The following is a 21,764-nucleotide window of genomic DNA, read 5'->3' on the forward strand; positions in this document are numbered from 1 at the left end:
ACATAGTACTTTTTTCCTAATTGCGTTGAGGGCATGGGCGTCCGGAAGGGGGGCAAGGGTGGGGGGCGTGCCCCCCTGGAAAATGAAAGTCAACATAAAATTATGTATTTCACACACATAATTTCATAGTCACAATAATATGTCTTAATTATCGCATGAACACCATAAATTCAAATTTAAACAACACTATTTTTAAGGGAAGTGTGCCTTGTTTGCCCCCCCCCTGGAAAAAATAATACCTTTCTTGCCTCTCCCTGGAGAAATTCCTGCGGACGGCCATGGTTGAGGGCAGACATTTGTTAGGTGAGGGATGATTGTTTCAGTTCAGTATTGGGATGCTCTGTAGAGGGATGTTCCTCTCATCATGAACACAACGCATATTCTGCCGTATGGTATGGCAGGCTGTGAAAAGTCTAGTAGGCAAGCACCTTGCAAGAGTGTGGCAGACTCTATTCGCGATTAAAATTAACCGATATGCCATCTGCCGGGATTTTCAGGAAGTACTCTAAGTAGGATACGTTGTGTTGAAGTCGTTTAAAGCATGGTGAATATGCGAGAAAGTAAGGTCTACTGTTCAGGTTTTTTTTTGTTTTTTTTTGCTCTAAATAGTTTTATGGGTCAGAACAAATTAAAAGTTTTCATGTGTTTCCACCCCGTGGAATCAACAAAATGAAATTTGTTAATAAATCAGGGAAAACGTAATTGACAGAAGATTGGTATGGGGGATATAACACTGTAATTCGGCAAGGAAATTATGAAGAATGCACGAGTCTGCTTACTTTATTTATCGAGAGATAAATATATTTCCATGAAAGTAAAGTTTTAAATTGTACTTTATAAATAAAGCTTTTTTTTCCGAAAAATCATGAAGCGTCTTAACCAATGCGTCCATGTATTACCGGTGTTACGTATGTGTGAAATTTGGAACAGGTGCAAGTCGATTAAGAGGGAAGATGAAAATAGTTTGAGAATGAATTAATGTCAAATGTAACCAGAAAAAAAAATGGATATGCTAATGTTACTGTTTCATTCAGTACGATGTCCTTTTTCAGTGAGTATAGCCTGGTCATGAAATCGTGAATATTATTATTAAACCAGCCTTTCTCTTTCGAGAAAGAACTGCAACGATATGTTCGCAATTTTCTCCTGTCCCAGCTTTTCAAGTACAGGTCAATTTCAATTCCTTTATTTTCAAATAATTTCCGAGAACCCCAGTTACATGACGTGCAGATGATACAGCACTGCTTTGGACAACCAGTGCGTATACATAGTTTCGTCTGCATTTTCCGTGTTATTTTTGCCTATCATAATTAAATGCTTCGTTCTCAGTACAGCTTCACGTTTGTTAGAGTACCTGGAATTCACATCGCATTCGCAATATTTAAAAATAATACGTAATTTAAACGTTTTCTACCATACCAGTCATGACAACACGCTGCTCTTTTGTACGTACTACTGCTGAATGTAAACAAAGATCTATCCTACTTAGAGCGGCCATATTGGAAGCGACACTAGCGCTCAGGTGGTAATTTTAATCGCGAATTCCGGATGCAGCATGAGGTAGAGGGGGAAGAGTGGTAAAAAAAATCAAATTACGAAATACGATATGGTGTTATCTTTAGTAGGTAAAAAGAATGTTTTATGGGGAGACGAAGAAATACTTCAGGCTTCCGGAGTTTATTTTCAATTTACCCCGTCTGTCGCAACGCAGCTGCACGTGTTCACAAGATGTGGCATTTGGGGTTTTAGGCTTGTTTCTTGTTCCGATCAGTGTTGCCACTTGGTGTGGGTGCAAGATCCCTCCTGCAGATGAAAAATCTATCTTTTTGATCTAGCATATTATTTGATTTATGTTATTTAGCGTCGCTTTTCTTCCACTTTTGGCTGATCGCGGCGATGAGTGTGATATGATAACATTGATGAAGGGACACTCACGAAGAACACCCATGCGCAGACCAGGATTCGAACCCGGTGCCCCTGGCGTTGTTTTTTTAGAAAACCAATTTACTTGATTTTTCTATTTTCGATCGTTCTTGGTTGTGTACAACGTAAATTACTTATTTTTAATTTTACTTCTCCTACGCCAAATACATAGTCTCATCTCCTACACCTAAAGCATCATACGCCCGTAGTTTATTTTGTTTGTTCCTATAATCGACACAAATTCCATGAACATTGGGCACTCGCACAACACAGACTCTATACTGTCCTCAGAAAGCGTTTACTCGGTCGAGTCGCTGTCCTCCGTGGACAGCCACTGAACTGTCCTGACTACTGGAGCGAGTACTGGCAACAGTGCTCTTCCCAGTTGTTTACACAGGGAGAGTAGCTCGCTTGACCCTACTCGGTCCAGCTACTCTTCCGTCTACTCGACCAATGTAAACCAAGCTTAACAATGCTGGGGCGGGCGACTTTCTAACAAAGCACTTGAAAGTTAAAAACATTTGCACACGGTACTCTCCCAAAACTGCTTTCTTGCAGGCAAACTAGGCTCTGGAGAGTGGCACCTGGACCAACCAGTAAATTCCTTGTGGGGTTTGTGATTGTCCTATCACTCAGCTAATTATGACGTCGTGATTGACCAAAGTGGAGGAAAAGCGACTTAAAATAAGTCAAGCACATATAAGTAAATTTCCACCCGGACGAAATAGATTTTTTAAGCCCCCCCCTTATACTGTCCACCCCGCCCATCTTTCTATTCTGAACCTTCTACTTTACATCTTCCTCCAATAAAAAAAACATGACCATGCTATATACATGCTGTATTTACAGTTTTAATGACGAAAAATAATCGCCTTACTTTTAAAATACCGTTAAGTGTTAGTGTTATTGTACGGTTTATTTAACATAACGACATCAAAATAACAGAATAGCTTAAATTTCCACACGATACTTATTGTTATACAGCAGTAACTTCAATTAATTATTGTCTACACAAATAAAACAGATAGCCACGCTTATGTAATAAAAAATAAGGTTTGGCACCCGCCCCTGGTTTAGACGAAATTACTAATCCCTGAGGATTGCCGCGGCATTGCTGTTTGAGACATCGAACGTTGCAAGAGGGTTAAAGCCCAAGAGTGTTAAGGGCATGCACTCCATCCTTCCAACACCAGACACTCGACGTGACTAAACGCAACAGGCCTTTCAAGTTTTTTTTGTCAACCCAGTCAAGAGGGTTGCATTTCCACGAATAGATCTGCCCGACGTGCTTTCCTCATTTAGAACGCAACAACCAACCATCTCGAGGGGATTTAAAGTGCGAAGAATGTTTTTGTCGCGTCCATATTTAGCTAAGAAATGGGTTTATGGTACCCAGTGTCGGCAAAAACTTGTTGCCGAGCCCAGCTACGGCCCGGTTGTGCACAAACTGGGAGTGGAGAAGAAGTATTCATGCCTGTGGACGACGGCAAATGAACTCACGCCGCTTCCCCACCTGGAAGACGAACGTCAACCAAAAAGTACATATTTCATTTCAGTCACATAAAATGCATGTTAATTATTGCAAGGGCATTGCAGGAACATACTGAAGCAATGTTTCTTTAGGGGACAATATTATTATTGGGGAAATGTGTCTCGATTGCCCCCTTCCCCTGAAAAAAATCTTCCTTGCCCCTCCCTGAAAAAAAATCAATGGACGTCCATGATCGTACTCTACTCTAGATATGGCCTCCCCGATGGCGCAGTGGTATCGTTGTCGCCTTGTAATCAAGGGGTCCCGGGTTCGATACCCGGTGGAGGCACAAGTGGTTCGGAACCCACTTTAAACTGTAGGTCCAGTCCCGATTAGCTTTACTGTGCATAAAGTGGACTTAAAACAACAAATCAAATCAAATCTACTCTAGATATATTATTTGAACGACAACGAGAATGAGCGATGAATATATGAAAGTGGTGAGAGGACACATCAGTGAAGATCAGAAGTAGACCACTGAACATGCTTTTGGAAGATAGGCTGTGACTGTTTTTATCATTCGATATCCTGATCCTTTTGCATAAAAATTGCTGATATAAAAAATTCTGGATATAATGTGACACGCCAATGTTCAAGAACGTGTTCTGCTTTATTCTTTCATATTGTTCATTTTCTTACAATTATAGCTAGCATAGAATCATTTGAGTTGCAATCATGATTTTTTTTTCTTTGCAGTTCTGGGAGGTAATTTCAGACGAACATGGTATCGACCCTACTGGCACATACCACGGTACATCGGACCTTCAACTGGAAAGAATCAGCGTATATTATAACGAAGCTTCAGGTGAGCTTTTTTACTCAGTAAGTTACTATTTCTAATTTACTTTGTGCAGACTATTTGCACCAGCAGGTTAGGTTTTAACATCGAGTTGTCTTGACAGGCGTCTTTCTCAGCTCCTAACAGCAGGACGTACTTGCTTCTCCAAATAAGGTTGAAGATAAAAAGGAGAATGACTTGTGAACCCTCCTACGAGAATACCACTGCAGAAATGAAGTGGGTGTTGAGATTTTTGTACATCATTTGGTGAAGGTTAAGCAAGGTTGGAGCAACTTTAAGGATGTCACTGATATCAACATACTAGTGCCCTTCAGAGAGTGCATTGCTCCATTGTAATTTTTAAAATTTAAAGTGCCAGGGCTTGTTCGTATGCTCATATTTGGAATTGTCAGTGGAGGCAACGTTTGGGTATGAGAAACTATTTTTAGCATAAATTTTACGTCGTATGTTATACGCGTAGAGATTGGGAGAAAGGTGGTTGCCTGTGTCCCACGGCACTTGCTAGCAGGCACGTAGTCGGGGGACTCAAGCTACTCCGAAATTATTAAAATATCTAATTTAAATAGTGAATAGTGGTAATTAATTTAACTTCCTTAGCAGGATTAAAAAAATTGTATAACAAATTGTAATGTATTAAAAATTCATCTTCATTGATTCTACCCCCCCATTTTTTTGCCTTTATATGGAGACGGATGACCCCCCCCCCGAAATAAAATTCTGGCTACGGGCCTGTCTCCTAGGCTTGAATAATAAAGTAGGTAAAGGTCCCCGTGGACTTTGCACCATGCCCATGAAGCATATATAAGGAGAGGTAGGGCCCCACACATTCTTCGATCACGGTCGTTTTGGAGGTGATGTGATCAGCACCACACTCTGGTCGACTTTACCTCCCCCAACCCGGGAATCGAACCCGCGGCCCCCAGTCTTGAATAATAGTGACGGATCTCTTGGGGCCGGGGTAATATTTTCTGAGGTGTGGTCACATCTAATATGCAGCTCAATGTACAAAAAAATCAGGGACTTCGTTGAGGGAGAGCCCGGATCCTCCTGAAACCTCTCTCTGAACCCCACAAAAGTTTCCATTTTTTTTTCGGGGACAGTAGGCGGGGTGCAGACTGCTCGACCAGCTTTGGAATTTTTTACAAGTAAAAAAAATCGTTGTGTAATTATGAGAGAACAATTAATTTCTGATATGAGAAATAAGTAATGGCAGTATTGATGCTAACAATGTCATGAACTATTCACATCTACCTTTATTTCATTGTCAACTAATTACATAAATCTAAATGTTCTACAGATAATACTAATAAATTTACTTACATACAATACTAATCGCACAAAACTTGCAGGGATTTCACTTCTTCATTCACCGACATTTGAAGGGATTAAGGGCCGGTTGCACCATCGCCACTTAATCTGCCACTTTACAAAGTGTTGGATAACGACAGGCGGGAGATTTAGGCGGCGGTGGGTTGCACCAAGCATTTTTATCCTCGGCCTTGTAAGGTGGAACTTTCTCCTGCTTGCCGTACGACCTGGCAACAGAAACTGGAGAAAGTTGTGTTTTCGATTGCGTTTTGTTTGTTTATTACGTGCTAATATCTGCTTGTCAATTCCAAATGCATGCTTTTTCAACTGAAATATGTTTAAAAAACTAAATATTTATTGCAATAAAATGAAACAGCTGATAGAAGTAGGTAATGCATGTGTCGTACTCTCATATAATATCAAATGTATGTTATATGATACGATATAACCCGTAATCTTTCGAAGTAGTGGGAAGCTTACAAAATTTTCAATTTATTTTTCACGTACTCCAATTAACATAATGCAAAAAAGAATATTCCTCGTCTTATCTTTCAGTAAGACATACGGTCACTTTTTAAAAAATATTAAACACTACTAAACAGTGACCAAAATTTTACGAAGTCGTAACAAATGCAAGTTACATTTATTCAATTTTTAGTGCAAGGCTGACATATCTGAGTTTGTGTAAATATACGGAATGAGAAGAGCAATCTTCTATTCTGCTCTTACTAATTTATCATTCGTTTCTGTTAATAATTTATCAATCCGTAACCCCTTCTTTAGCGAATAGCGAGTATTAGTATTATCAACGTTGACCATCTTATAGGTTTCTTTATTTATAATGCAGCTTTTGTGAAAGTTGGTTAACGATGCAGATGAAAATTAAATTTTTGTATTCAAAACAAATTCGAATAGCACAAAAAAAATTCGTTAATCAACGGTTCCATGTACAAGGTACATTTTGGGAATTACTATCATCTTAGCACAAAAGGAAGAATCAAATAGTAATGTAAAGTACCGTAGTACTGTATGTACGCATGTTTTGTTCTTATTAAGAAAAAATAAGAAACTCCAGGCTGTATATACTTTCAGATAGGTAGTTTCGTGCAACGTTATATGCTAGTGCAATGCAAGAACGTATATATTTCTTTACAAAAAACAGTAATATTCACCAGGAAAATATACATTGTATATACGTACAAGCTGTGTTCCTTTTTAGACGAGCAGATAGGGACAGTATTAGCACATTGGGTAATACATGCTAAGAACACCAAACATGGCCTGCCTAACCTATCCACGTATGTATATAATAGCTTAAATAAACAAATTATAATTTGCCAAACCTATTTACATGCTTATTTATGCTATTATATGCCTACGTGGATAGGTTAGGCAGGCCAGGTTTGGTGTTGTTAGCATGTATTTCCAAAGGTGCTAATGCTGCCCCTAGCTTCTCGTCTTTTTAGGCCAGTTATTTTGAAAAATCAAATACAAGATCATGTGTATTGCATATGAATGTTAAAAAAAAAAAAAACTTGAGTGCACGTTTTATGCATCTTCAGGCATGTAGATTCGTGCAAGGTTTATTACAATGGTGCATTTTCTTTGTATCTACGAAACGCAACACCATTCGGAAATTGTTCCTTGTATATACGTATCAACGCCGTAAAGATACTGCTGTACCTGTCTCTATTATTATTATTCTTTGCCAGTTTTAAAGTTAAAGTACAAAATCTCGCACAATGTAATGAAAAAATATGTTACTTCGTATAAAACGTTTCCTCTAAGTAGTAAATACCGAAAAAAAAACTTTGGAATTTACGTCTTATGCTCTCCCATGAATATTAGGGTAGGGTTGGTTAGGTTAGGTACAAAACCAGTAGGAAATTGTTCCTTGTACATGCATGGCAACATCGTAAGAATGTTAACAGTAAACTTTTTTTTTGCCAATTTTGGAAGTTAACATACAAAATCACACATATACAATGTATACGTTTCTTAAAAGATTGGTATTACGTCTTATGTACTACTAGGTATGTAGTTTCTTGCAAGGTTATTATTGTAAATGTGTGTGTTTGTAAAAAACACACCACCATTCGGAAATTGTTCCTTGTACGTACATATGTATGAACTGGACGGTAAGAGTAGCTACTGCTAAATATTATACCTGCATTCTTTGCCAGTTGTTATTCGGAAACAACACATTACTGTTTATTTGCAATGTTACATACACACCAATGGCGACGGAAGTGACTCTAATAATATTACACGCGTTTTAATCTTAAAGATTACAAATTACCAGGATTGCGAAAAAGCAACTGATGCATGGTGTACATTTCGTGTATTGCGTTTGGTTGAAAAAAATTGTTACAGCAAACACACATTCATTTATTTGGAACGGCATTTTTATACAATTTTGCAAGCATCAAACGCATTACTTTAACCTGGTTTTATTTTCTGTACCCGCATGCACTCAAATCCTACATACGAAATTACAGTGAAACTGCTAATGCTAATATCAATATACAACATTTTCGGAAAACACACGAAAATGACCATCTAATATTCATTTCTACACATATATTTACAAACGTTGCTTTATTTATTGCCGTTCCTGGGATAATTAACAAATCCGCCTTTTTTTGCTGTTATTTGGTAATGCAAAACATGCAACAAACTTTCGCAATTTGCAACAGCTGATCGAGACTTTGCCATTTTATCAACTATAAAAGTGTAAACACAGATTATACTAAGTGATGCACGTATCTGTTGGCTGCACAGTGTACTGCTTTTCCATGTTTACCTGGCACTTAACGCGTTAGGCGGAGCCCCGACCGATACTTACGTTACACGGGACTTTAAGTGCTAGGTAACGTTAGGCGGACATTGAACAACCGCAAAATGGTGTTAAGTGGGGGATAAGACGTTAAGCGGAGATGGTGCAACCGGCCCTAAGCAAGCAGGGCCTATTCCACATTCTGGCGGAAAGTGAGACAAGTATAATCTAGGGTCGACGAATTGTACTTTATCATTTATACAACGTAATATTGATATACTCATTTTCACCATTAGTAAACTCGTTAAGACAACTATTCACTATCACAAAGTAAGAAAGCAAGACACATTGGATGAAATGGAAGAGAATTCGGCTCAAAAGTAGCTGAATAATATCGATCGAATTCCATTTTCTGCAAAATTTGCTGTATATAAAAAGAAAAAACTTGTAAGTCGTTGACATGAATTTATCCCCAGTGGAAACTGGGTCCTCCCTTATCGCACAACACTTCTGCAACCTTGCGTTCTGACGTCAGATGAGGTTTGGTTCTATTAGCATAAATAAACTGCAAATTTATTATTTATGCTAACAGAACTAAACTAAACTTCTAAGAACCTTGCTAAAACTAACCTAACAGCTTGGGTATTTAGCCTTAAAATAAAATCAGTCTATAGTGATGTCAGAACGCATGGTTGCAGAAGTGTTGTGCGATAAGGGAGACCCGTGGAGAGACAAGGTGGTTGTGGTACACGAACATCGTTAGAGGGGGACAGGAGGGGATGCGTCCCCTTCAATAATTCAGATGAAGGGGATGCGTCCCCTTCAATAATTCAGATGAAGGGGATGCATATTCCTGTTGGAATTAACACATAAATCAAAACTGGTCGGATAAACCCACTTGCTAGTGAGCAACACTTCTTACATGTCAGTGTAAACATAGGCGTAACTTGGCGGGGACAAGAAAGGCACTTGCCCGCTCTCCAAATTTCCATGCTTATTAAAAATTAGGTTAGGGGAATTTTTTTAACCTTCTGGAACCTGAGGTTCATGTTCTGCATCCACAACCCCAAAGTTGTGCTAGAGTAAGTGTAAATTACAGTCGTGACTATTTTCACTAGAAGAGCATAGCCAGCAAGCAGTGTTAGCAATTTGTAAATAGTTTGTCGTTTTCAAATTGTTACAAAAAAATATATGAAAAGTGAGGTGAGAATATGTTGGGTGAGCCTGATGGAAGGAGTGGTCATCATACTTATTCCCCTCCCCCATGATCCATCACATGAAAATAACATATTTGGTATAATTTTTTTATTCTTCTCTTGAAGTTGGGTAAGTTAATTGTGGTAGTGTTCATCTAAAGACATTTGATTCCATTTTTTGTTACAGATATATTTTCCCCCATATTCCATGGGGGGCGGGAGGAGGCAAAATTAAGAGAGAGGCAGATGCATATAGAAAGATAGTGCAACTCCAAATTATCTCAAATCAATCTATCAGAAATAAAATGTAAATATTAAAATATTTAAAATGAGCTTATTAACACATCTCAGTTCTTCCAAAAGAATTTTTACTCAAATCTGTGCAACATTAAATGGCCCTCATTGATGCACAGGGGGAAAAAATCAAAAGAAAAGTAGCTACAATATATGGAAGAAATTAACGTAGTTGTGGACGATTCTGTAGGATGTAAACTTGTTTCAAGGGCACATGAAGGTGGAGGTTAGCTTTGGTTGATGCTAACACAAGACATTCAAATTGAATAACAACATGTACAGATGCAGACATGTGCTTGTAGCAGAAGTTCAAGCTTATGTTCATATTGAACACAAAATTAAAATTTGCTTAGTTTCTATAGAAAGTTTTCCACATTCACATGTAGCACTGATTTCTGTTCTTGGAGTACACAGCAAATGAATTAGGTATGCCATTCACAGACTATAAAACATGCAAACAATACCAGCATTTTGTCACGCTGATTCATTAGAATCAATGAACAGGTTTTACGATTCACTCGAGGCCAAATTTTATGATAAATCAGACATTCATATTCTTGATCATAAATCACCTTGCTCTAGCTACATATTTATGGTTTTAAAAGTGTGAGGTTGGTGAAACAAATATACTTTATTCCATTGTACACAAAAATTATTTAACTAACACACTGGCACTCCTAATACCAAATGTTATTGTTGTAGCCAGTGGCAAAGCATCCTATGAGGACCGGATGCCGGGCCTACCCTAATATATTTGTCTATTACGGATTATTTTATTACTTATAAATTTCATTAAACGACGCTTAATAAAAGAAAACTGAAATTCTAGGTCTTCCGATAATTACTGCAAGTTTGCAACCCTGCCTGGAACCATATCTGCACATTCAGCGAGACCCGCCTGAGAGTGCCTCAGCTGGTCCCATAACAACCTATGTGATTCGTGCGGGAAAGCATAATTTCAGGGGTGCGTTCGCCTGTAATGTAACCTGAGAGGCCGGCCTCTCTCTCACCCTCTTTCCCTGACTTCCAAAGAGTGCCGATCATGTACGAGTGCGTGACGAAGCAGGCAGTTTACAGAGCTTGTTGAGAAGCAGCGTTTCCATGGAAGATTCAGAGCTGTGCCGTGAGCGGAGCACACCCAGCTGCTAACATGTAGCCTGGCCTCCTAACCTATCAAAGCAGGCATTATTAGAATTATTAGAATTCTAACTGCAAATAATGCATACCAGTGTTAAGTTTGTTGCTTTCAGCTCTTTTGAGGAACCGCTTTTCGCGAAGTGTTAGCTGCTGAATGTGCCACACACCAATCTCGATTCAGAGAGGGAAAGTATTTTATTTCTTTGAGGAAAGGGATATTGAGGCGAAATTTCCTTTCATGATTAGTGACATAACTGAAAACGCGCTACTTTTAAAATGAGCAAAGTATGTACAATGCAAACGTATAGAGAAAATCCATGTTACTGACATTTTCTGGTCGGTGTGTTACACAGAAAGGTGTCCGTGTTCTCATTTAGCATTTCATCATTTTCTAAATCATATTATAATTTTTTTAAAAAGTCGCCTCTTGAGGAAGAATTATATGCATAAAAGAGTTAAAAAGAAATAATTGATTGATAGATTTAGTTTATTTTACTTGGCTTTCTGCCATTTTTGGCTAATTGGGAAGATGAGAATGAGCGATAATATGATGACATTGATGAAGGGACACTCACAAAGAACACGTATGCCCAGGTAGGGATTCAAACCTGAGGCCCTTGTCGTAGCATGCTGTTATAACCAATCCGCCGCAGAGGTCAGCATTAATAAGAAATAAACGCTAAGTGACGATCAAGTGAACCAACCATTTCTGTAATGCGAGAAACATTTACAATACTGTTATTGAAGTAGCAAATAATTTTTACGAGCAGCTTTAATCTAACAAATGTAAGATGGCTAGGGCCTGACAGAACGGATTTTTCATTGGGTGACGCGTGGTCAGAACATCGAGTCCCATTGTCACTGTTTTCTGACCTTCGAGACAGAAGCACCTTTATTCTCAGATATCTAATCGAGACTAGATTAAAGTAGAATCTGAACCAATGCCTCCAGGAGGAATCGAACCTTCTACTTCTTGATTATAAGGCGAGAGCGTTAATCACTACATTATCCTTTAAATCACTATCCTGACTTTTCCAAATAGTAGTAGACGAGATTCAGGCAATATGTTATCTTTTATTTTCTAGGGGCTATATTTTAGCATACTACTGTTAAAAAAAATCACATCTTCCCCTCCCCCCAATCCCTGCTCCGTCCTGTGCCTACCCTTCCAGAGACAGCATGCTTCGCCACTGGTTGTAGCAACACAAGTCTTACATGCATCCCTAGTTTCTTTGTAAGATCCATCAAATTCAGGCCATCCTTATCAATTTCCTTCATGTAAATATTAACAATGTCATTCCATATTTGTCGTGGCCTTAAAAGTCTCTTACCATTCGGTTTCCCAACAGATCCTGTAAACCTTCCCCTCTCCTCTGTATGTTGCATGACACACCCACTAAAGTCCTTGATTTAATTATTTTACAAATATCGGGGAATGAAAATAAATTAGGCAGGTCAGAAAAAACATAACGTACTCCACTTGCATTTGGACTAGTGTTCACAGTGGGGATTAAGATGATTTTTATAAATCATTTCCCCTCCCATCTAGGATAATTTGCATAGGCATACACTCTCTCTCTCCTTTGGAAGAAGGAGACAGAGGAGGGGAGAGGGTGAGAGAATATATCTATCTCGGGTACAAAGAAAAAAAGACAAATAGATTTTTCTCTCTCTATTTTTCTATATCTCTCTCTCTCTTCCCCGCTTACTGCATTGTCTCCATATTAATTCATAAAGCACCCCCTACCTTTCCCCAATCTCGACAAACCATCCCCTGGCTAGGAACTTCCATTTTGAACACTGACTTGGGTACACATTTGCATAATTCTGTTGGAAGCATGATGTATCAAATAGTGCTTTAAACTTTGTTTAAAAAAAATTAAAAATTGCCAGAACCGACAAAGAGTATACTCATCCAGAATAGATTTTAGAATGTCTTGTGGGGTCTAAGGCATCAGGCTTTGGTCTCGGGCTATGGGACGCAAGCAGGTTCGAGTTCTGAGATGAAGCGTGAAACCTTTTCTCCTGAGATTTCGGCCAGTGTAAGGGACCGTTGGGTACCCACCATCATGAGGAGATTGGAGAATTACAAATGATTAGCATAACACAGTCATGGAAACAGGCCCGTTACTGCCATCAGCCCCCTTGACATGGGTAAAACTATTTTGTATAATTTGTTTGCAGTGAAAATTTAGACAGCTCACAACTTTAAGGATAAATCTACAGAACATGAACAGCAGGTATTAGTATTACATTCGCTCGTCTTGTTTATGAGCACAAGTAGCTGCAAGTATTTAGAAGAGTATCTAGACTTTGCAAGTTCTTTTATGCGGGACCTTCTTCATCTATACTTTCACTGCCCCTGTTGCCGCCTCTATTTAGACAGAAATCTGCGACTTTTATGTCATGATGCAAATTTTCTTCGCATCTGCATCAAAGGTCAACAGCTCACCAAGTTCTGGGGACGAAGGGGAGTATCATTGCTTCAGCCGGGGGTGGAATGTACTGTAGGCACTGTGATTGAATATTGTGCATTTTTTTGTGTGATATAAATATCTGTAACATCTAAAGCAGTATGGAGTGTCGAGTGTGTAAGGAATTATTTCAGTACCAGTCAATTAACACTTCAAAATATATTTTAAAAGATATAGAAAAATGTAGTATTTGTGTGATATTTATAAATTTTATGTAACGTGATGACCCCTCCCCCACCCACAATTTACCATCATTTAATATTGCTAAATTTTTGAAAAATGGAATTGATTTACAAAACCCCTCTGGAGATCAATTCTAGCTACGGGCCTGCATGGAAACCTACAACAACTGGGGGTTCGTCGTGCTAACCACGTGTCACCCCGAGGTAGGCCCTAGGCCTTACGGCCTGTTATGCCAAGGGATATTATAGGAGTTAATTTCGAGATGTTTCATGGAAGTTTCAGGCAGTGACATGACCAGTCATTTCATAAAAAGGAGGGGGGAGAGGAACATTTTTTTTGTTTTAGAATTCATGAAAATTGTACATGTAGTAACTGACGATATTTTGAATTTCAGGTAACAAATATGTCCCACGTGCTATACTATTGGATCTCGAGCCTGGCACCATGGATTCAGTCAGATCGGGACCTTTCGGCAAATTGTTTAGGCCAGACAATTTTGTTTTTGGACAGAGTGGAGCAGGAAATAATTGGGCGAAAGGACACTACACGGAAGGTGCAGAGTTAGTGGACGCTGTGTTGGATGTCGTGAGGAAAGAGTGTGAAAATTGTGACTGTTTGCAAGGTTTTCAGTTGGCTCATTCCCTTGGTGGTGGTACTGGATCTGGCATGGGCACACTGCTTATATCCAAAATCAGAGAAGAATACCCGGACAGAATTATGAACACATACTCAGTGATGCCATCTCCCAAGGTAAATTACCGTCAGTCGACAGTGGAATTATGTGGTGCTTTTTCTTTTGTAACTTTCGCCCGACCCTGTGGCCGAGTGGTTAGCACATCGCCCTGCGACGCCAAGGGTCCCGGGTTCAAATCCCGGTCGGGCTTGGTTGTTTGTGAAATTTCATCATTTCATCACTCATCCCCATTTTCGCAAATTAGCCAAGAGGCACAAAACGTGAAGTAAAATAAACTAAATCAAATAAAAAAAAAATCAAATCTTTCGTAACTTTCAATAAAAGTATAAGGACGGTTGAATAATGTAGGAATTTCAGTGAAAAATGTAGGTCCTACCAGGACTCGAATCTCGTTCTCGGGCATACTGCACCATTGCTCTATCAATTGAGCTACTGAGCATGGTATGCCAGACTCCCAGATTTGAGTCCTGTTCGAGCTTGCATTTTTCGCTGAAACTTTTACACAGTACATCTCCTATGTGCGTCAAATCATAAGGTAAGGTTGAATAAGCTTTGGGAAATCTTTTGAAGTACTTTTGGTTTCTGATACCTTCTTTCAGGGGCCTAAGGTGAAAACTTGCAAAATGCATGAAATCGAGAATAAAAAAAGAAGCCTATGAAGGCTGAATTTCTAATGTGGAGAAAATGTAAAAATCAGATCTTTCCTTCCTTATTTTTCTACGGGAAAACAAATCAATGATCATATTTATAGGGACAGTAGTCAGTGTAGTAATATTTAAAATACTTGTAATGCTAATAACTGTAATAGTATTGTCTTTAAACAGTTTTCAATTAATATTTATAACTTAACTTACTCTTATCTACGTGTACTAATTATATTAACAATTACGATATTTTTCATTACGTACACAATTTTTATTTTGATATTTTCATACATATCAAAATATATCTGCATTTTTATTACTTTTTGAAAATTTATGCGAGCTATTTGACAGTTTACTTACAACATAATGAATGCTGATGCAGTTATTCTGAAGATATGAATAAAATAAAATTATTACCTATTTCACAATGATAATTGAAAAGAATGAAAGTAAATGTTTTACAGAATTTAATATTGTCTACAAAAGAACTTGTTTCCTATAGTTATACATGATTACATTTTTTTGTTTTTAAGGTATCGGACACTGTTGTGGAACCATACAATGCCACACTCTCCGTTCACCAGCTTGTCGAGAACACAGACGAAACATACTGCATCGACAATGAAGCCTTGTATGATATTTGCTTCAGGACACTCAAGCTTTCAAACCCATCGTACGGCGATTTAAACCATCTAGTCTCATTCACAATGTCAGGAGTAACCACCTGCCTCCGATTTCCAGGTCAACTGAATGCCGATCTCCGCAAACTCGCAGTCAACATGGTTCCCTTTCCCCGTCTCCACTTCTTCATGCCTGGCTTCGCTCCTCTGACGTCCCGTGGCAGCCAGCAGTACAGAGCCCTCACGGTGCCAGAGCTCACACAGCAGATGTTCGATGCGAAGAACATGATGGCCGCTTGCGACCCACGACACGGACGCTACCTGACCGTCGCTGCAATTTTCAGAGGTCGCATGTCTATGAAAGAAGTCGACGAACAAATGCTTAACATACAGAACAAGAACAGCAGCTACTTTGTAGAATGGATACCTAATAATGTGAAGACGGCCGTGTGCGACATTCCACCACGGGGTCTTAAGATGTCGTCCACGTTCATTGGAAACTCCACTGCCATTCAGGAACTGTTCAAGCGAATCTCTGAGCAATTCACTGCCATGTTCAGGAGGAAAGCTTTCTTGCATTGGTACACAGGCGAAGGCATGGATGAGATGGAATTCACAGAAGCTGAATCCAACATGAACGACCTTGTATCAGAGTACCAGCAATATCAAGTAAGTGGTATTTATTACTTAACATTCGTAATTTATGGGCTGAAATAATTTGAGGGATAACAATTCTTCAAGATAGGTGACATGTCCACACTTGTATATCAATACAAATAAAATAAGCATTCAAGTTTTATGTTGCAACAATTCAGGTGTGCATACAAAGCTTTTGGGAATATGGGTACCAAATAAATCAATGAGAAATTCGTCTTTGGGGGTTTCTACCCCTATTTTTTTCATCTTTAGATGGCAGCTGCTGAAGACGGATCAGTCACCCCCCCCCCCCCCCCCAAAATATTCTGGCTACGAGCCTGGGGAATGCTATTCACTATGCTAAATGATTTGACAATAAAGTGTTTTCAATACAAGTTAAATAGTAAAAAGAAATGTGCACCTGCAAATAGTAATGCACAGTGATAGCAAACTGTGTTTACAGCATGCAAAGGCAGCATAAATTCATGAAGAAACCAGCAATTTGAAGTGTATTGCACAGTTTTCTTGAATATTAAAGTTGAAGAGTACAGTACAACTAAAATTAGTTTCTCAAGTCAAAGATTATGTTACTTTATTAAAAACCATTCATGGAACTAGTGTGTTACAGCACAACATGCAACTTGTTAACAATTTGAGTAAATCTTGACACAGTTCTTAATCACAGCACATGAATCGATGATTAAATCCAAACATCGGCTATGACATTCTGAATCAATGTGATTATAAGCACACCAACTCTGAGATTCAGTGCTGTGGAGAAGAGACATGCATGAATATATGTAACTTCCTGAATGTTGTGCTTATTGCAGTACGTATTTTACTGGTCCAAGAAGAATGTGATTTGGTTTGAATTTTTCTTAATTCTATTCTACAGGAAATCATCAGGATGCACTGTCCACAGATGCTGGTATTAGACTCCCATTATCTTAAAATTTCTAATAGCACATTTATGTAGTTACCAGAGTATTAAGTCTATTCCTGTGTAAAGGGATGCATTTTTGCTTCTCAAATATTTACAGCAGAATTAATCAATTGCATAACTCACAGGATACTTCAGAAAGTGTCGCGTCTGCATATAAATGGTAAATTTTGTGTTTAAGAGTATATTTTACATTTTGCAGTTAATTTCGCATTTTGTGACAAAACAGGGTAGAGAAATGCACCTCACACCTTTCAGAAACATGAAAAATAAACATTACAGCATGTTGTTTCATATTTTGTATTTTTGTCAAAAACTAAATTTGCATGCCTCTAATAGATAAACTAAAAAAAAAATTTGGCCTGTATCAGTACACGTCTTCTGTGTGTGTTCCTTTTGTTGCATGGAGAATTTCAAGACAATTTATCTTTTCACACATTCGGGTCAGTATGTTGACATCCACAGTCACTATGTGTTGTTTATTCTGGCTTTCAGTTCATGTGTTCATCACTTTTGCTTCCTAAAAATTCTGCCACATATCTCCAAAGAAAAAAAAGTTTAATGGGATTTTGTCGGGTGATCTCGTTAACCAAGGAATTGGACCACCACGTCAAATTCATCTTCTCGTTCAAAACACAATGAACCTTACAAAACTGATGAAACTAAAGCCAGAATAAACAACGCGATATCTACTGTGGATGTTGACATGATGACCCGAAGTGTGAAATAATCCATTGTCTTGACATTCTCCATGGAACAAAATGAACAAACAAGAAGTGTACTTTTTTGAGTTTATCTGTCATTGCCACCAGTTTATTTGTATCTTCATTAGTTTCTGATTTATGTAAAACACACTTTCTGCAATTGATGAAGGGGCAGGGGCACTAACAAAGTACATCCATGTACAAACTAGGATTCGAACCTGGGACTCCTGGTGTCATAGCACAGTGATAACCACTCTGCCATGGAGGCAAGCAGCTTGAAATTTGCACTACAGCAAAAGAAAAAATTGAAATTTTTTCAGCACGATGGCGCATCACTCGACTGCCTACAAGCTTACCTGAGTGATTTTCTATTCCAGAAACAATGACCTATATCTCCTCATATTTCCCCTTCGGGATTATGTGAAACCCTTATGTTCATCTACATAATGCTGGATGCAGCTTTTGTTTAAGGTGGTTGTAAGTTTGACTGATTCAGTGATGCTATAGGGAGGGTACATATGCTGCACAACGTTTTTCATGACACACATTTACAAGTTAATGGTTTTCGTATACTTCCAGGAGGCTACAGCTGATGATGACTATGAAGACGAAGCAGATGATGACTTGAATGCAGAAGAAGTTGCTGATTAGTGTCTTTCCAAAGCTTTACACTGTATAAACTTATTGCACAGCACACCAAAAATCTGTATATTCTATACATAAAATTTTACGTTTTTAATGTCATAATGTAATATTGCTAATAGACCAAAGTACTTCTTGATCATGTATAACTCCCTTATAGTCAGAAAACAAGATGTAATGAACTTAGTAAGGGGAGTCAATGCAAAATTACCTTTGTTACTATATAGTGCATTTACTTTGATACCAAAGTGATTTGGCATGAAGCTATTTTGTAAGACTTCCAAGGTGACTGATAATAGTGCATATCAATCAAAGCATGCATTTTATGCTTTATTCTTATTGTCAAATGGTTTGGAAAGTATTGTTTTCTTCTTAAGTCTTTTTTAAATGTATTTTCTAAGTTTGAATAAATTAATGAATTTCTTGTAAATGTGTTTTAATTAGTAACAATCTGTATTTAAAAATTAGTTTCCCGTTTTGTGTGCGCTTAATATATACTGCTGGACAATGAAAACCGGACACTTTAATATTTGACATCTGAATTGCAATAACAGCTCGCAGGTATATTACAGAATGTTCGGCAGATCATGTAGTACCATATGCACCATTCATAGGCTCGGACTTTGTTTATGCATTCGTACTTAATTCAGTTTCTGCAACATTTAGTTAGCCCTTGTACCAGAGCTTTTATCGACCCATTGCGTTATCACAAAAAATGCAAGTGTCCGGTTTTTTTTGTCCAGCAGTATATAATAATCTGCATCCTGATTGGTCTATTTGAGCAGGAAGTGTATTTAAAATATTGGCTTAAGGGGGTTATATTGTTGCCAGTCTAAGTAAATCCACTTATTATCCTTATAATCCCTAGTTTCATGACTCAGGATTACATTTCTTTCATGTCGGAGGGGAGAGATACATCAATGAAATACCACAGTATAGCATGCTAGGTGTTTTTTTTTTTTTAAGGATCTATTGGCAAAGATATTAGGAAACTGTTCACATTTATTCATTCAGTGAATGATTGATTTAGTTTATTTTACTTCACGTTTTGTGCCTCTTGGTTAATTTGCGTAGATTGGGATGAGTGATGAAATTGATGAATGGACATTCACAAACAACCAAGCCCGAGCGGGATTCGAACCCGGGACCCTATTCATTGAGTGACATCTAACCTTTAGTGGACATCTGGTTTAAAGAAAACTAGTGGTAGCAATTAACATGCCATTTCTTGAAAACTACATTTGAAACTGCATGGGTAGGGGTGGTGGGGGGATGGGACCAGTGGGTGTATTATGGAGCAAGATGTTCTTGAGGTTGGGGAGATGTCAGAAGACTACCCTAGGTTTGTCCCGAAAGATATCTCTGGTGTCTGGATCACTGTGAAGGAGGGAGTGGATGGTATGTTTGATTTTCAGGTGAGGGTGGTATTGGATGATCAGAGCGGGACTGTTGGTTTTGGGTTGTTTGGCATGGGAGGTGGCCCTGGTTGTTTGTTGACGAGGGTGGAGGGGTAGCCCCGGTTGATTAGGGCTTGATGCAGGCGTAGGTTGTAGTTTTGGCGGGATGAGTTGAGGCGTTTGCCTCTAAGGGCCAAGGAGAATGGTATGGCTTTTTTGGTGTGGTGGGAGCAAGAGCTGTACTACTGAAGATGCTGGAGGTGGTTGGTTTGGTATGTATGTTTCCAAGTGGTCTCCCATGATATGGATATCCACATCTAGGAAGATCACTTGGCCTTTGGAATGGAGCGAGGTGAATTTGAGGGTGGTGAAGTTGTTCAGTTGGTTTAGGAAGGTGGTGAGGGAGGGTTCGCCGTGTGTCCAGAAGGGAATAATGTCATCAATGAATCTGAGCCAGAGGAGTGGTTTTAGTTGTTGGGAGACAATTAGTTCTCTTTCTCATGACTTTTTTTTCCCCCTTAAAATTTTAATTATGTGACCCCTACTTAGGTAAAGTTGTAAATTATCAATTAACAAAATAAATAGTTTTTCTTGTATGTACGCATTGCTTGCATTATAGAATTATTTTCCTGTAGTTTACGGTTATTACAAGTGTAAGAAAACAGTTTTTCTTTGTGACGTTTCAGGAGAACACACGCTCCTTTCATCAGACATTTATTTTCATTTCCACAAAGAAAAACTGTTTTCTTATGCTTGTAGTAACCGTAAACTACAGGAAAATAACAAAATAAATATTTATTGAATGAAAAACCCCTACCAAATGGCCGGTTAAAATGAAAACTGAAGCTGTATTTAATAAAATAATTAAATTAGACTTGCTTCATCTATTAATGCACCGTGAACTGCATTGGGCAGATTAGCAAGGCTTTGGAATCTGGACTCGCAGTCAGTATAATCTTACGTGGGGCTCGTGTTGTCATCCCTATGTATTTGTGAATGTCCCTTCATTCATCTTATATTACCACCATTCGTCCTCATCTTCACGATTAGCCAAAAGGGGCAGAAAAGAGTAATAAACTAAATCAATCAATCACACACGTATAATTTGACTTTTTATTGACTTGATTTTATTTACTTTTACATGACTCTTAGATACCCTGTGCATGTTCATAAAGAGCATGTCCGAAATGTTCCTGTCCCGAGAGACTCCCACCAGTTAAAGGTTAAGAATGAAACACAAGCACTACGAAACAGAGGATATCTGGTCCATCTTTGCCACAATCTCGCTCCTTTAATAATAATAATAATAATAATAATAGTATGCAGAAGAAAGAAATACATATAATGATGGACAATTTCATTAATGTTGTCTTAGCCACTGTTTGTACAGTCATGGCCACTTCCAGGTTGTAATGTCACTACTGGTTACAACACAGAAGTGTCCGTAACTGTATCACAATTTATAAGACGGTACCTCTTCTCCCAATTCTCAAATTGCCTTGCCTTTGTTTGTAAACAATGCAAAGAAGCAAGAATTACATCTAAATGTATCCACAAGAAGGAAGTGTTCAGATAATAAGTAGGACTTGATATTAATTTCTTACTCTCACATTCAAATGACAGTTTGTTTTGTATTAACTTCTGAATCTGCACTTCAAATAAGTACAAGTTCTGGACCTTTGACCTGCACCAGCAGAGTAATTTTCAAAAATTCCTCTCCTTTCAGAAAACTGTTGTGATATTCCAAAGTTTGAAACATCACATATGTTTGCAACAGAATATTGCATGGGACCATTTTCGGTCCCTCGTACAAGTCTTCCACCCTCGAGCATATACAATGGAACATCATTTTAATGTGACAATAAA

The 21,764-nt window shown here is 38.4% G+C and overlaps 1 protein-coding gene across 1 annotated transcript in view; it reads left to right on the forward strand.

The window, feature by feature from the left end:
- LOC145980400 (tubulin beta-1 chain-like) overlaps positions 1-18,892 on the forward strand; it is a 34,577-nt gene extending 15,685 nt beyond the window's left edge. The window contains exons 2-5 of the mRNA XM_083113472.1: positions 4,151-4,259; positions 14,016-14,371; positions 15,493-16,248; positions 18,439-18,892. Of these exons, the coding sequence (XP_082969598.1) occupies positions 4,151-4,259; positions 14,016-14,371; positions 15,493-16,248; positions 18,439-18,510 (1,293 nt within the window). The 3' untranslated portion in view covers positions 18,511-18,892. The remainder of the gene's footprint in view (positions 1-4,150; positions 4,260-14,015; positions 14,372-15,492; positions 16,249-18,438) is intronic.
- The last annotated feature ends 2,872 nt before the right edge of the window (positions 18,893-21,764 follow it).

Source organism: Lepisma saccharinum, chromosome 27, assembly GCF_977018435.1.
Source record: "Lepisma saccharinum chromosome 27, izLepSacc3.1, whole genome shotgun sequence".
NCBI lineage: Eukaryota > Metazoa > Arthropoda > Insecta > Zygentoma > Lepismatidae > Lepisma > Lepisma saccharinum.